The sequence below is a fragment of the Thunnus thynnus genome, chromosome 24 (assembly GCF_963924715.1).
Source record: "Thunnus thynnus chromosome 24, fThuThy2.1, whole genome shotgun sequence".
Classification (NCBI taxonomy): Eukaryota; Metazoa; Chordata; class Actinopteri; order Scombriformes; family Scombridae; genus Thunnus; species Thunnus thynnus.
In genome coordinates this window covers 8,641,123-8,659,104 of record NC_089540.1, presented here as the reverse complement: position 1 = coordinate 8,659,104, position 17,982 = coordinate 8,641,123, and the positions used below count along the sequence as shown (strand labels likewise).

Genomic DNA, 17,982 nt, shown 5'->3' with positions numbered 1-17,982 from the left:
CAAGATAGCTTATAATTAAAGAGTATAGACCTTCTGGCCCCAGATACTTGCTGGAAAACTCTGGAAGCGCGAGGTAAACAAGTTGTTTAGAAGCTTATGAATAAAGTAATTAATTCTTCAACTGCTCCGGTGGAGCTACTTCACGGTCAAACTGCAGAGGAGTGAGTAGGCATCCCTGCCTCACCCCCCCCCTCCCTTCCCCTCCCCTCCCTGCTGAACACCAGAGCTGTAAATAAGAGACAGCTCTGAGCCAAACGGTCCGGTTGAAGAAGGGAGGTGGGTGTAGCCGGAGCATGAAAGACAAGAAACATAAAAGCCTTTCGTGTGAGAAGAGAAGGGGGGGGGATTTCAAGGGGAAGGCATGAGAGATGTAGTGAGTGAGAGCGACAGAAACGGGAGGGAGGGAGGTGTTGGGAAGGAGAGGCGGAGGCTTGTTGTGACTGCCCCTTTATCAGCTGATATATATGTATGAGGATTTCCTCATCATCTCCGCTGTCAATTTCCCCCATTCCTCTGATATTTGACTGACAGCCTCACATCAACACCAATAAACCAGCACATCATTTCAGGAAAGCTGCCCATTGCGCTGAATGGAGGGTAGAAATAGAGGGAAAAAAGTTAATTTGTTTTTCCGGCGGCTGCTGACGGTGATAGCGCCCTGTGTCTGTTTGCCTCCATGGCAAAGTTGTAAATTAGAATTGTGCCTCAATAGCGAGTACAGGAAGCCGCTTCCGTCGTGCGAAAGCTCATTTTCAACGACGGCGAGCGTACTTGGCAGCTTTTTGTATTTAGGACGGTGGGAGTCTTGCGGTGAGCAAATTGTGCACAAATCTGAATTATGAAAAGAAAAAAAAGAAATAGCTGTCATTTTAAGACCACTTTTTTCCTCTGTGAAGAGTGATTCATTGCTTACTGTTAACAGTATTTCAATGTTACGGTACATTTTTAAAGGTTGAGGGTTTTGGTGCATTAGGAATTGTAATGGCAGAGATTCATAATGGCTTTAAATGACAGAGACTGACTTTAATAAAAATCGAGCAGATGGACTCACGCAAAGCAAAACTGATGCAAACTGTGTATTTAAACGTACATCTTTACACACATGCACACATAAGTAATAGGTGAGAGGTGGTATTAACCCTCAGTGGGATTTGCATGATCGCCGTCTCCATTTCAATCATCCCAACCTTTAGCTAACACATAAAAAAAGCCAACAAATATACTCTGCAAGGCTTTACATTCCCTGGGAACATGTGTTTAAGGCAGCCCTGATTAGTAAGTCATGGCTGTCTGTTGCAAACGTGTCAAGTGTTGCAAAGAAAAGTGATTTGCGGTTTTGCATAAATAATTTATGGAAAGATAAAGAGATGAATAGCGATGAAGTGAGAGAGAGAGCGAGAATGGTTATCCGCCAGAGATAGGTTTGTCCTGTGTGCAAAATGTATGGCCTTATGCATATTTTACAAAAGAGAATACTAACATTAATAAATACTCTCTTCAAGTCTCCACTCCGTATCAGCGCTGCTAACAGCCCTTAAATGCCAGATGAGATGGTGGATCAAAGAAATCCACCTGAAGTGCATTAACCGACGACGGGGTTAGGTAATGCGTCTCCAATTTACCCCCATCACAGCTTAGAGTCACTGTGAAGACGCCCACATAAACATGTCAGAGGGATTTTTTTTTTTTTTTGGTATGCCTACCAACACCGCTGACAACCGGCACCCGTTCAAATAGTCGTCTGCATTGATCCTTCGTTCCTTCCTTTCCTTTCTTTGTGTCACGCTGTCAAGCACTGTTCGAGTACTCCATATCACTATCAAAACAGTGATTAATGCTACAGCCTTTTAAATCTAATACATTAGCCACTCTAAACACACATCATCAAGGTCATTCTGGGAAATTCTCTAGTGCACGAGAAATAATAGGTTTTACTTGTTTGTTTGGAATACGCAGAGGTATTACCGTATCATAGGAAGTGATGACCATTGTGGCTGAAAAGAGAAAGAAAAGAAATTTCTAATTCTAAGGAACATGATGTCATGCGCTTCCCACATTGTTTAATTGGCAGGAGGTTTCTGGGATCTCACAGAGCTCATATTAGAACACTTAATTGTAGAAAATCATGAACTTGTGTGAATCCATGCGGGACGTGAGAGCTCATTTTGTCTAATGTAGCCTGGTTAAATCGATAGTTCGTTCAAGGACAGAGAGAGGCAAATTGGGGGAAAGAAACAGTCAAAAGTACAGTATAGAGGACTGAATGGAGACATTAGAGAACAAAGTTATGTAGGAGACGAAGCAAACGACGATGGAGGGAAGGAAGAAAGGAAATAAAGACATTTCGGCACAGACGGAGGAGAAAGGGCTAAAAAAAAATAAGGGATGGCTCAAGGAAAGGGAACGAGGAGGCGGAGTGCACAATAACAGCAGTAATCCATCAGAAATCATCTTGCAGCGAGGCCCCTCCAGTTTGACAACAAGGCTTTGGTTCTGTAAAGTGCAGCCCACCAGTGACTACCTTTCAACCCTGCACATCCTGCTGCTCTGCGATAGGATAAGAGCGGAACGGACGGCGCTAATTGGCTTGCTTCCCTGTCGGATTTCTTCGGAGCTGCAAACAGTGAAGTGGGGGGGGTGGGGTGGGGGGGAGAGGATATATCATGTTGTATGTGGATTTGTAAACAGCGGATCAAGACGCCGGCTTTCATGTCCCTTAAATTGGGTGGAAGGGTGTTGGTGAGCTGTCTCAGTGGGACGTGTGCTGATAGCGACAGCTAAACATTGATCCTGACTGACTGAGTGACTGACGGGACAGGGGAGACAGGCGGGATGTGTCAGTGCCCAGCAGGGTTGGCGGGGCAGTTGAGCAATGACACACCCAGGGGATTGGTGACAGATGAAGTCGCGTGCGTCTCTAAACAGAACAGACAACGTAAAAAATACACACGGCGTCACCATGTCGGATGTCACTTGGGAGCCACACTCACTCGATGACACAATCAGAGGGATGTTAGTCACAAGCTATATCCTTCAAACCCTGACCTAATGATTAAGCCGTGTTGGATCAAACTATAATATTTCTAATCCTCGCACAAAAACAACACCGAGTATGAGCTCTAGCAGAAGCTGTATACACATGAATGGATGCCATGATCAACCTCTCAAGGCTGAGAAACTTGTAAAAACATCATTTTGTGGTATGAAGCAGAGGGAACTCTAGCCTTTACTTCTTGGATAAAATAATATTTTTGGCATAGGTTATATTAGAATCAAAAAGTTCAATATAAATATCCTTGTTTGATAAAGACATCTGAAACCCCTGACCAGGTTAACCTCTTTGTTCTACAAGAGTATGCGGATGTGGCAGCGGTGTTGAGAGAAAAAAACAGAGCAGCCCGAGTTCCAGTGTTAGTCTTTCTGCGGTCTGTCAGTGGCGCGGCCCCCGAGGCTACGTTCCAGGCAAAGACTTCCCTGCTGTCTGCTGAATACAAACAAGACAAGCAGTCAACCTCTAGTGAGGAAGGTCTGAAGGGCACTGCCATTTGTCTTGGCTTATTTAGCAATCAGGGAGACGAGATGCGAACGGGGTTTTGAGAGCCAGGTGATGAAAAAAAAAAAAACAAGAGTAGAAGCTACATCTGAGTAGGCCTGCGCGATATGAGGAAAATCTGTGATGTGCGATAACATTGTTCAATATTGCGATGACGATGTGACTTACGATAAATAAACAAATATGGAAGTGTGCATATTAGCTATACAGTTGCTATGTCTTTCTGCTTTAACAGGTACACTGCTAGCATAGACCTCAAACAAGCCCACTGAATAAAGGAATGAATTATTTCGAACATGCTTTTGTTGAACAAATTGTACATGAATACCCAACCAATTAAACAGAACATTAATTTAACATTATAACTAAGAAATTCAAGTTTAATTTCTCCTGCTCCCTTTAAAATATTTTCCTCTAAACTCACCAAAAACATCTCCTACCATACAGTGTTGTAATAAAAACTATCCGGGGGAAAACAACTTAAATAATTAAATAAATATTAATTAAACATGGCAGTTTAAAATAACTCATTTTTCCCATTAAAATCATCAAAGCACTCAACTCTACCCAACAAGGTGCACAGATCTGTACTATGAGGGGGAAAACTGACACAGAGTAGGGCCATTAAATCAAGAGACAATTAGATCAAATCAGGAAAAACATCTACCCCTGAGGGCAAGTTCCATTTCACAAATGTCAATCAATTTTCTAAATGTTAGTTAATAACGTGATGTTTGCATCTGTGAGGGCAGTGTAGCACCCGGACAGTCTACAGTGCACAGACGCTACAGTTCATCTGCAAAAAAAGGCAGCGGTTGCAAACATTTTTTGATTTAATGACTAAATAATTACCTTTGCCAGACAAACGTGAAGTACTCTGTGAACTTTCTACGCTATCACTCAGAGACTAACGTTAGCAGAGCAGCGAACTCCAGCAATAACAAACTGGTGATTTTACTTATTCATCGTGTTTCAGGAAGTCTTGCGATGTATTTATCTTGCATGTTCATATCACCATGACGATACGATTTATCAGTCAGCACTACATCTGAAGCCATCTCTCTTTTCCAAATAAAATATCCACCAACAACAACTCTTAAAACATTGATAGACTGATAACTTAGAATAATTCTTATGACCCTTGCACAGAAAATAGCTAAGAATTCATGATGTATTCTTGATATTCACTTTGTATAATTTGATGGTAGTCTTAATGTCCGCACAGTACAAAACATCAAAAAATTGGCATCCCTCCAATTAAGGAAGCTGCAGCTTTCATTCACATCACACAAACTTCATCAGCACATGGAGTTGGCCCAGTTATCATGCAACTGTAGATGCTCAAATGTCCATTTTCACATCTGAATTATAGCATCCTGATTGTAGGCCAGTTAGAGTAATCTCTGAGGACAGTTTTACAAGGGTAATGTCAGAGTAAATACTACTGTATGGGTGTCAGGAAATTTGGCTCTTTCAACTATCATAAAAACCATGCTAGTGCTGCACAAGTCTGAGTTAATTCTTTGATTGAACACTTTCATTAACACTCTTTAAAACCAGACCACTTGTGCTATGAGCTAAGAATTAATGCCCTTCATATAAAGAGGACCACTTATGGATTTAGCAAAAAACAAATGTTCCCACAACAAATATGTGATTGCCAGAGGTCACCTTATACCCAGCTGTTTGCAACGCGCTGCCGCCAAAAACAACTTGTTCTTCAAATACTGGCGCAGCTAAACTAAATATTTATGGCCGCTGAAAGGACAGGGCCCACTTCCAGCATTTGTTGTGCTAGCTGCTGTTGCGCACACTTTCATTGCAGAGGTAAATTGAGGTCACATGTTTATAATTTGCCCTTTTCCTAATGCTGCCATTGGAGTAAAATAACATTTGAGAGCGGCAATTAGATTGAACCATGCAATACTCCAGCAAATTAAGTCATATTTCAAGTTCAATAACGATCAAGTCGGCCAGATAAAGGCCAGAGAGAGAGAGAGAGAGAGAGAGAGAGGGGCTAGTCTGTGGTGCAACAATCTGGAAGCTTTTTACAATGCTCGGCTCTATTGTTGAGTCAGAAAAGCACTCTGCTTCAGTGTTTCGATGAACAGTGGGCTGGTTGTGAGTGTATCTGACTATTGTGGTCAATTCAATTCAAAGGCTGAATTTACGAATGAGAAAGTGAAGAAGGGGTGTGTGATTGTTTGTGTGTGTGTGTAAGATGTTCCAGGATTCAAAACTTCTTTATCTTATTTAGTTAGAAGGTGCTTGTTTTTGTTTATATTCTATATTATTCATGACATTAGCCCATTAAAGTCCAGTGGCCACACACAAAGCTCCTATAATGGCCTACATATAATGACCTACCTGTAAGACTCACTTTACTGGCATCTAACATGATCATCAGTGAGAGTCAAGGGGTTATTTTTCCACAACATGACGTTTTTAAACTTTGAAACCCACTATGCTGTTAACCTGTATGTATCTGTGTACAACGATGCACAAAAAAGTCAACTGACAACATGTATTTCTAATTGTCGAGTCCTTGACAGATGATTCTAAACATCATGTTTTAAAGGAAGCTCTAACAAAGACATTTCTTTGATCATAACACAAGTAAGTAACCCTTCCACAGTCAGAGTGGGCATGACTGAGAAACAGAGACTCAAAGACAGGAACGTGGAAAGAGGTTGTAAAAACAAAAGAAGAGAGAAACAAAGATCAACAGAGCAATGAGAAATGAGAGATAAAAGAAAATGTTAATGCCTGTGAAGTAGAAAATGCTGCTATAAAAGCTTGACAAGATCTCAGCAGACAAAAAAAAAGCAACACTACAGTATGTGAACGTGATGTTAGGTAGGTTTTCTCTCACCTACAACCCTGCTCACATGTGTTACTCTGTGCAACTCTAGTTCTAGTGCGTGTCCTTCATCTTGCCCTTCTCTCCACCGCCGGCCTAACCGTGTGAACATCTCTTCCATTACTGCCCTTGACACTGTGGCCGATTGGATTCTTATCTGCCATCTGTAGGCCGACGTTCGGGCTGCGCTATCTCTCGCCACAGCCTAATTGAATCTCTAGTGTTGGAAGTGCGGTGATACACTGACCACACCGTGTCACTGCCAATAGATAAGCGTCGCTGTTGGGAGGATTGGACCGCCACAATCACGATGGGGACACGTTGATAAAGGGGTGACAATCTGGTTGGGTCGGAGATAATGGATACCCTCCATTACTGGGAAGGTTGTCTTCATATCTAATAACCCAATATCCCATAATCCTGCTGTGCTCAGTAGGTAATTTGTTGAAACTTAACCAAGTGAAAGTAGGACAGGGGAGCTGCTGTTTTCCCCTTCGATTTCTACATTAAACCTAAATTTTCTTGTTTACTGACAGGATGCATCTGATGTTTAGTTTCCCCTCACCGCTTCAAAAATCTTTACGTGGTTCTGAGTGTGATCTAAAACCAGCTGATCAGACCTGAACCTGAAAATATGTGCTAGAACCAGATGGAAAAGTGAAATAACGAGAAGCAATTTTCCTCTTGGAAGTGAAAAGCAAAAGCAATCACTGTCTTGTTGTTGCACTGGAATAAAGCAGTAGTGATGAAACACAAGCCTCATTACCTGCTCTGTTTAAGCTGACATTTTTCTTGTTAATCAGGTGACCTTTTCAATTTAGAGAACCAATCACAAAGAGTCACCATATTCAGATCTCCGTACCTTAAGAGGGCAAATCCTTTCTTTTTGGTCTTCTTCTCTAGATCCTCTGCAGAATCATCTGTTTTCTTCTTTCCTTTGCTCTTCTTCTCTTTCTTCTTCCCTTTGGTTTTCTTCTTCTTCTTCCCGTCGTCGGCGTCCAGGCCCTGGCGTGAGGAGCCGCTGGCCGGCGTTTCGTGACCCGAGCTCTGCTCCGACAGGTCGTCGTCTGAGGAGCGTGAAACAGCAGATGCAGCTGGAATGCTGTACATACTCAAACGCAGCTGTGTGCTTTACATTTATTATTGAATTTAATATTTAATTTAATATGCATGTATGTGCTACTGTGCTGTTGAGACACCTGTTCAGTTGGACATTTATTATACAGCCTCCCGGTACAGGAGCTGCTCAAGAGTTTCTACAGCTGGATGTGTTCTACCAGCAGTCTTATCCACTTACCAACATCGAATTTTAGTAGTTAAAGTTATTCAAATTTTTGGTTTAATGTTTTATTTAAAGTATCAGATACCAAGTGAGCTGTTAAATGTCAAAAAAACTAATGTTGCCTCCAAACTGAATACTTTTAATTCCGCTCCAAATGCAGTGAAAGTATGACTTTTCTCATCTAATAGAGCGGTAGATGGTGTAATTTTTCACACTCAAACATCATTAGTCAAAATTCAATCATTTCAGCTAACATGGAGGATGTTATTTCCCTCGCACACTCAACATTACATGTCTGTGGGTCTACAAGGTAGAGCTTTAAAAAATATGCTGCTGTAAGATATAAAGTTGTTCTTCTTAAATTGCTGAGTGGATAAAATCATGTAGCATTTCATTAAGGTACTTAGGCTAAGCACTGTCCCTTGGCAGGCCTCGGGCTCTTCTTGAGTGCCAGTGTGTTGTAAAGCCTAAGGGGATGTGCATTGGCGATGTAGAGTCTAATTTAAAATGAATACATTGTCAAGGAAATATATTATAGCAACAGTGACAGACACACATTAAAAAGGAACTTTTTTAAACAGTTTTGTTTCTTTCTCGTTGGCGGTTCTATAGATCACAATTTGACATCTCGTGTATAAGTGTAACGTCCCTGAACCTGATATAAAAATGCTAAAATGATTGGTCTTACCATCTTCTGAAGGTCCATCATAGGACTTGTCGATTGCGGTCCTGAAACTCTGATTGCATCCCCGCCCTCGTACCATGTGTGGCCGAGGGCGGTGGAAGGGCACCTGGGCTTGGATGTGGCTCTGCCTGGCCTCCGACACGGCCGTTTGGAGGCTCTCCAGGGAGCTGGACTTCCTGAGGCCCAGGGTCGGGCCCAGCGCTCCATCAGCTGAAGGCTCTGAGAGACAAAAGAGACAAGAGCGGGCGGGAGGAGGCCGATGAGCGAGGAGGTGGACGGATGTAAAAGAGTGTATGAGAGGGAGGGAGCCTGGTTGATGGAGGAGGAGGGAGTTTTACTGCTAAATGAGAATGCAGCCAATGATAAAATGAGACTTGAATGATTTGAAATGTTAAAACGGCTCTTGGCATGGCGACCATAAGCTTTTAGTAATATTTAGCCTACTGCTTACAAAACATTTAACCTGTGCTCATTTACTATCATCTACTAATATTTCCTTATTTACAAGGCATTTGCATTTAACTTTTTAAAATCTTAATGCTCCCTGAAATCGAATTTAGGTTAAGATCAGATTAAATAAAGCTTACAGGAGAGGAAGGGAGAGCTGGGACAACAAATTTAGGATGAATTAGGAGAGGGTGCACTGGAATAATTACATACTTTGTCCATTTGTGCCAGACTGATTAACTAATAGTTAATTGAAGAGCATCAGGTGCACAATAACAGACTTCCTGAATATTTTCCAAGATGGTGCCTGTGTACACAGAGTAACTAGTCATACTTTGAGAAAGACTTTTAGAAGACTGATGGATGTTTTTGGATGGTTATCCCACTAAATGACCCTGACTTACAGTGGTATTGTTCCCCCTTTTTATTGCTGTTCTTCTTCCCCTATTTATGTTTACTGTGTTCCTCGTTTACAGCATTTTGTTTGGTCTTTAATTATAATGAATTTGATGTAATTCCTTTATCTTGCTGTCATTTTCTACACCTTGAAATCCATAAACAGATGGAGGGAAAAGAGCCCTAAATATTACAAATGAAAACTATAAAAGAAAAAACAAATATTTGAAGGTATTTGGTCAAATCATGTTTATTTAAACAGGATTAAAGATTAAAGAGAATGTTCATTTAAAATGTGGATAAATCATATGGAGTTGAATGATAGACTTTTTCAGTGGTTATATGGAAATAAATAATACATTTGTAAATTAATTCAAAACTTACATGCTGTAATCTTAATATATATAATATATTAAAGGCTTGACATGTTTGAAGGCTTACATGTTGATTATGTCTGCATTTCAAACTTTGCATAGTCAGTACAGTATAAGACCTAAGATATAACCTGAGCAATCAGCATCTGCTCACACACTTTCCTCCTAATGGATATAGCTTTTTGGAATAGACCGAAAAAAAATTTAAAAACCAGAAATTTGATGCTATGCAGATGCAAAGTAGTGATGTAGAGGGAAGCAGAGGAGAGAGGGTAAAAAAAAAACAGGTTTGACAGAAATGAGGAGAAATTCAGAGTCCTATAGGAGGAACGTAAAGGAGGAGGAAAAGAAACGATGAACGAGGTGAAATGCTACAGGGATAGGTGAGGAGCGGCACTATGGGAAGTGACAGGCTCATGCATAAGCAAGGGAGAGAGGGGGGAATAAATGAACTGCCATCATACAGTGCTCAGGTATGGCCTCCAACTGGAGAGGGGAAGAAAGGGGGAGATGGAGGAGCGGGAGAGCGATGAAGGCCACAGCTGATTCAGCAGGGGGAGGAGGCACCGGGAAAAAGGGTGAAGGCTGGGAGGATTTGAAGATATATTGAGCTGCAAGAAAATAGAAAAAAAAGTAAGACAAGAGAGAGTAAATGTCATGCAGTTGCTGAAAAAGTAGAGGCCATCCTACAGGCTGAGTGAGAAACTGAAGGACAAGTGACCAAGAGAGGTCAAGGAAACACCTTCTCAACCTGGAAACCCATCCCAGCTGTGTATCACAATGAAATAGTGACAACTACTCTTCAAAGAAGTTACAGACAGGATGCAAGTAAGGTTTTTTTTTTTCCCTTCTAAAAACTTTCCTGTAGGGATGACTTTCTCGCACCATGGCACTCACTGCTTAAGACATTTTTTTTTTTTTTTTGTCATTTCAGAGGCTTCAAAGCGCAGAAGTAGAGCGGGGAAAAGGGGAAGTGAAACTGAAGCGGGCGATAGAGTCGAAGGAGGGGGAAAAGTAAGCGGAGCGTTGCTGCCTTTTAAGTCCTAAATTGACTTTCTGAGAGGAAGTGGGATTTATGGGGAATAAGGGGTTATAAATAGAGAGGGGGGGAGCGCTCAGGAATAAAACGCTCAATTTGAGAGGCAGGATTTGTGTCACAAATGTAATTACGGCTGTCCAGCTCGCAGCCTGATAGAATTAAGCTCCTTGCCAGTGCACTGCTGTACTCTACAGAGAAGCTGTGTGTGTGTGTTGTGTGTGTGTGTGTGTGTGTGTGTGTGTGTGTGTGTGTGTGTGTGTGTGTGTGTGAGAGCATGGGCACGTGTGTGTGAATACTACAAAATGTGAGGATTTGGGTCCAAGTGAAAAAAAAAAAATTAAAAGTCATGATACTGCCTGTATGAGATAGTGGTGTGTGTCCTTGACCGCCTCAGATGAAATAGGAGAAGAAGTAAAGTATGAGCACAATTCACTTTTGCTACAGTGTGTGTTTCTGTGTGTGTGTGTGTGTGTGTGTGTGTGGCTGTGAGTTCACTCATTCCATGCATGTCAGGCGGTTGAGGCTGGAGGTAAATGAATAATGAGGGTTTAATAGGATGGATGAGCGGGGGAGAGGTGGCTATCATCGCCAGCTCGATCCAATGGAGGGTGAAATCAGCGTTTATCACATATCGCTGCCTGCTGTGCCAGCAGATGCTCTCACGGATCCGTTCGCATCATGTCTGCCTGATTGCCACTGATTCAAGCTGGTGCACATATTTGACAAACAGCCTAACAGCCAAACAGGCCAGGACGATGGGCAATGTCCTTCACAGCTGTAACGCTACTCCATCCAAGATCAAGCAAAAATGTCACATCCTCGCTTCCTGTTTTGCTACTTTTTTTAATCTCGCTGTAGCGAGCGGCGGAGCGGGAGGAGTTGTTTTAAGTGTCGAGCTTCTTTTAGGTAGTCGAGTGGAGTTTCGAATGTTTCATGAGGGGAACGATTGTGACTTTTGCACCAAGTTGAACCTTCAACATCCACGTGCTGGGGCAACTTTGGAGCCTTTGAGTTGCGGTGGGTGATGCCAGCATGTTTTTCGAGGTTCAGTTCACAATAAATGGCGTCCTATTACGTCTCCAGTGTTGGAGTCTATATGTGTGAATGAGACATCACATGGGTATGAGTCTCATGGGTATTTAGAGCAATTTGCCACACAAAACCAAGGGGAAAAAATAAGACTTCTAGAGCCTCTTTCACACATAGTTCCTGGTAAATTACCAGGATAACCTTTCAGGCACCGCTAGTGATTTTCACTATTCACACATGCAGAATAGATGGGGCAAGGGATAGTCCAGCAGATGCCAACCACCACAGAAGAAGGAGGACAAGGCTGATGTAGGTACCAGATGTTCTCAGCCTGATAAAGCTATAGTTTGCCCTGTCTTGACAGAAGAAAACCATTTTGAGTCCCTAGCATTCAAATCTCAAACCAACTGTCTCAGTATCATAATTAAGAGTCTCTCCTAGAACCATGTATTCAGCCCAAACCGTCACAGTACATGTGAAAGTGTCTTATTAGACGGAGGTTACCCTGCTTTCATTAACACAGCACAAATGTCACTAGGTCTTGAAATGGGAAATTGGCAGTACAGATTTCCCTGAATATCGATCCCTGCACACATTCACACATGACCCCATGCAGGAAATGCTGAACAAAGTTGATTTAAACTGATGACTATAATGTAAATCTAATATCTAGTGTGCTTAAAGGATCTGGGAGACTCCAGTGTTTCTGTTTTGGAACATTGAGGATATTGTTAAAAGAAAACTTTCAAAAGTGGTAATTTACAGAGAGGAAAAATACTTTCTATAAAACAATACTTATTCAGCTTGTGATTGACAAGTAACTTTGGGGAAATTCAGTGCAGGAACAAACTTAATGCTAAAGAATGTTGCTGAAAACAAAGAACCTGCCAATTACCACTCAAAAATGGTGCTTGCATTCCATACTAAACACACAAACACTTTAAAGTATCTACCAACATCCACTCAAAAAGCACACACCTGTTTGTATATTGCAGACGCCCAGCAACAACACGCGCATGCCAGTATCCATCTACTTACAGTAAATACCTAACACACAAACACACACTCACCTGTCTCTATGTGATATGTATATTGTAACTTCTGTAGAGGCTGACTGCTGTCATGTCTGTATTGAGCAGACAGCAGTGAAGTCTTTGCCTGGAACGTAGCCTCTGGGTTCTGCTGTGCTGACAGGCCCTGCATGGACTAACACTGCTCCGTGATTTGTATTTTAAAAAGTGGCAGTGACACACCTGCCACCTGTGACTGAGGCAAACTGATGCAGCTTTGGTTAAGTACACGTTTACCATATGTCACGGGGGTCAAACTCCATCTGAGTGATATTTTGCGTGAATAATTTAAAGGATCAGTGTGTAGGATTAAGTGACACCTAGTGGTGACGTTGCAGAATGCAACCAACTGAATATCCCTCCCCTCAACCGCTCCCTTTCAAGCGTGTAGGAGAGCCTACGGTGACTGCGAAACTCGCGAAAAACATGAAAGGCCCTCTCTAGAGCCAGTGTTTGGTTTGTCCGTTCTGGGCTACTGTAGAAACATGGCGGTGCAACATGGCGGGCTCCCGCTCCCTTTGTAGATATAAAGGGCTCATTCTAAAGGTAACAAAAACACAACAATTCTTATTTTCAGGTGCTTATACACTAATGAAAGCATACTTATGGATATTATATTCCATTCCTGCCAATAGATGCCCCTAAATCTTACACACTGGTCCTTTAAAAATGATAATTGCAGTCTAATGCTAAAAGTTTGCAAACACTATCAATTCTGAATAAAAGTTGTCTGCACACAACTCTCTACTTATTTCACCCAGTGAACACATAAATGAATTAAAAAGGTCCACATTAAAGGCTTTGCCAGACTGTGTGCGTGGTGCAAATTTAATACACTATTCAGACTTATGCACTGATGCACATGTATCATCTTTTTAAAAATTTGACATTGTTGTTTTGGTCACCATCTACAAACAAGCAGACTCTCTCTCTCTCTCTCTCTCTCTCTCTCTCACACACACACACACACACCAACATAAACCCAGGCACATTGCTGAACCCTCCCACAGTGTCTCAGCAGGGTCTTAACACTTACCTATCAACTGGACTACAATGTGCTCCACAGCAAGCAGCTTTGCAGCACACTGGCTGAAAGGTTGCCACGGTTACAAGAAAGTGCCCCCTCCATCAAAACTGCTGGGGGTGGTGGCAAGGAGAAGGTGTGTGTGTGTGTGTGTGTGTGAGAGAGGGGTGACAGTGAGTTACCAAGGATACACTTTAGACCAGGGACGTCATGCAAGCCAAAATTCTGGGGGGCCACAATTAGAGCGGGGGACGTGGGGGAAATAATGAGAAAATAATGACGCAATTTTCTGCAACTTAACATATATTCAAAGACTTTGGGGGGATTATTTTAAAACTTCACTGAATCTGTTTTCATAGCTCAGTAATCTCCCTCTTTATATTAGAGTAAATACTGTGTATGTATTTAGAGATTTTCATGTCAATTATTTGTGTTGTTATTGAAAATGACACTCACTTATTCACCAGCGTCTACACTGCTGCCACTTTTCTCAAATTTTTTTTCAAAAAAAAAAAAAAAAAATCTAAATCTTGTCTGCGTCACCCAAAAATTTTAAGGGGCATTAATTCACATAAAAAAGCCTATATCCACAATGCAAATCAATTTAGAGAACATAGATAATAAAGCCATAGATGAAAGGAACCTGCCGACATGGTAATAGCTGTATTTTTAACACAATGTACAGGAAGCAGCATGAGTGCAGATGAGACTGTGCTGACATCACAGCAGTGTCTGCTCCATTGCCAATAAAAGCTCAGACTGAGCAGTAGTAACCTATTTTCCTCGACACTTTTGATAAGTGTCGCTTGACAGAAATTATGTATTTTTAACAGAAAAAAAAGTGCCGCTTGACACTTTCCCTTCATGTACGCACCTGGAGAATTTTGTTATGTTGTGGACGCCGTCATATTTTGTCACGCAGTGTGATCGAGTAGTGTTACTAACATCACCAACATCATTTTCACTGAACTTCCTTATTTCACATTTTGGTCTTTAACTTTAGATCATTTGTAACGTCCTTGTTTAATTAGTCCCAGTTGGAATGATATAATGGTACTACGGTAAACAAGCTGTGTAACAAGCTGGCTGGGAGATAGCTTCTGGTTACCATGGAGATGACTGAAACCTTTTGTGACTCTTGAGTTTCTGTTGAGCGATACTTATCAAAAAGTGTTGAGCAAACAGATTGAGGGATGGCTACTAATTTTAGCTGGTACTAGCCAACTATCTTGCAAAGCAAACTATGCCTATATTTCTCGAGCGCAATTAAGTGTGTATAACTAATTGCATTTCATTTTCACATGTTTGAAAAAGGGATTGATGCTCTACTAACTACTCCAGCAACACAGCGTTAAGCTGCAGCCTACATCTGTGTGCATACCCTCTGCAAACCGATTTCATCCTGCAATTTTTGGAAGAAACCAATACCATAGGGAAAGGAGGTGTGTGACTTTTTGAGGTATGATCTATGACAATTAGAAGAATCGATTGACTCCTAATATAAAATAAAAAAGTAATAAAGTTTTTGCTTTGACCAACAGTGAAAAGGGGCTTGTTGCTCCTGGATGTAGCTCTTTAAATGAGGTACAAAGACCACATACACACATGCCTCCATGATCACAAAGATGCACACACACACACAACAATGCACAAATCTATGCTTATAGAGACACACATGTAAGAAACAGATGCACACACACACACACTTTCCATCTAGGATCCAATCTCAGAGCCGGCTAATAAAACCCACAGCCGTTGTTCTAGACACCAGTAAAACAGGCCCTGACCTCCACACCACTATAAAAACCCATGACACACACACACAGACACACTACACACCTGTAAAAGACAGCCTGCTCTCAGTGCTGCTCAATAAAGGTTATTGAATTAAATTCTGTAGAAGCCTTAGATCATACTTGTGAGCAACAGAAAGGCCCCTTCCTATTTACAGTGTTTCCATAAAAGTTATCTAATTTGGAGCCTTGAAAGTTATTGAATTACAACAGATAGTAACAATTTCATCTCAATAAATGTTTATGAATGGATTTGAATGGTTTAAACTACACAAAGAAATGAACAGAGCAAAAAAAAAAATGTTCTCTCAACAGTCCGTGTTTCACCTTAGATGAAATGTCTTGAATACAGGCTTTTAAACATTTATTAGAGCAAACCTATGATGACATGTGAGAAGTTTAAAGAGTGCCTGTTAGTTCCAACAGATCACGTAAATGTGTTTAAAAAAAAAGATACAGGTCAATTTTTAAAAAGGCTGAGTCATGTCACAAAACAGCTGGGCATTGTTGTTTTTAGCAAACACTACTCAAACAGGAGTAAATAGTGTATTTTTTGGGGGACTATTTGCAGCAGTGGATGAATACACATTTGTTTGTGCTAGTGAGTATTTGCAACAGCAGGATAAAATACAATGCCCATGTTCATGGTATTAAAGGAACATGTTTAGATCGTTTTTGCAATAATGCAGCAGTATGTCGACAGAGGAATAAGATGCATCAGGCTTTTGCTAAACAGGCGGTTGTCATTAATGCTCTGTCTTCATATTCTAAGTATTTTCTAATCATAAGACAAACCCAGCCTCATACCGTATCGCTCCAGGCAACTGTCCAGCCACTCAAAGCAAATCCAATTCATGTTATGGCCAATCAAAACTCCACTCCAATTAAAAACCTGTCCAATCATTACCCACCCCTTCATCACTCTTTGAATGCACTCAGCTATATCAGAGGATGGAGGATGGAGCTGGATGGAGGCGCTGCTCTGGCAGTAATTGTGTTTAGCTGTTTAGATGTATGAGAGAATGGGGACATATGGGCTGTGTGTATTCAGCCTCCAACTAGATGAATGGCTTTAATAACCAGAGGGGACTTAAAAGGCCATTTCATAATTACTGCTTACCTCTACTGGATTACAGCAGCATGGCGGGGGTGGCAGAGTATGGATGAGAGTTGGAGCGAACTGCGTGGAGTGGGACATGTGCCATTTGTAAATGCATGGCAGATAAAAGGGCTTGTGCAATGAGGGAGAACTGTAGTGTATAAATTGAGACACACACCTTTGTAATGCTACACTAGCGAAGACCTTCACTGACTATTAAACCATCCGCCTAACTTTAACACCAGGATTATACGACATGACGTTTTTGGCTTTCCAGATGGTCATATGGTCCTGCCATGACTTAGCTTAGAGAAATATCCATCTACACAATGAACCCTGATAACATCATAGCAATCATAGACCTGCAAGATGTCCAAATGGCCATTTAACACACCATAGATATTGTAAAACTTAGCAAAAGTAGGAAAAAACAAACAAACAAAGTAGTCTTTCTGTTGTTGTCTTGTGAAATGTGTTATATTAAAGATCTTATCAGGCAGAAAATATTGGACTTGGTCTGAAACTGAGCCATGGAAAACCTACACAAACCAGATATGCATAAATAAATTTTAAAAAATAAAAGTCCAGATCCTAAATGGTCACAAGGACATCCAGAGACACAGAGTCTTACACCAAAAATTAGCAGCAGCATGACGCTTCACTAATTAATCAGCAGCCACGGTCAAAAAGAGATGTAACACATGTAATTTTTCCGGCACTTCACAGTTTTCACTTTGTCTCACTTCAGAAAACAGATTGTTGGGGATGTCCTGGTGGCTTAAGTCAAAGACGTCGACCTTATAATTGTAGCCTCCCCACTACGAGCCTGGCTGGTAATCTTTGTTGTGTGTCGTCTTCTCCCTCTCTCCTATCATTTCCTGTCTTGTTTAGAAGCACCATGCGATCAGAGCTCATATTAACACACAGACCAAAGACCCGCTGCAATGCAATAGGACCCTAATCAACCCAATTACACTGACCTGACTATGCTAGATGCGGAACTGGCCGTCTTCCACCATAAAACACATGGGATAAAAGGACTAACTCTTGTGCCCGATGTCCCACATCTGTTGTTCCATTTTCACGCAGATATCTTACAGTCTGATCGTGGTTTTAACGTGATTCTAATTCTAAATTTACTGATGAAAAGTGAAGTTTTCATTCATCACTTTATTCATACAAACACACTTGGTCCTTACAAGAATAGAAATACGAGACACACGCACACACACAGACAGACAGATGGGCCTTGCAGACACAGAATGATCCATCAATCCAAATCATCGCAACATGGTGACTTTCCACTTAAATCAACAATGACAAGCCGGATG

The 17,982-nt window shown here is 41.4% G+C and overlaps 1 protein-coding gene across 9 annotated transcripts in view; it reads right to left on the bottom strand.

Annotated features, from left to right (window-relative positions):
* The window catches only part of pard3ba (par-3 family cell polarity regulator beta a), a 163,752-nt gene that overhangs the window by 54,407 nt on the left and 91,363 nt on the right, over window positions 1-17,982 (bottom strand). For all 9 annotated transcript variants that reach the window (XM_067583569.1, XM_067583567.1, XM_067583570.1 and 6 more), the window contains 2 exons: window positions 8,384-8,599; window positions 7,276-7,480 (listed from right to left, as the gene is read on the bottom strand). In XM_067583569.1, the coding sequence (XP_067439670.1) occupies window positions 7,276-7,480; window positions 8,384-8,599 (421 nt within the window). The remainder of the gene's footprint in view (window positions 1-7,275; window positions 7,481-8,383; window positions 8,600-17,982) is intronic.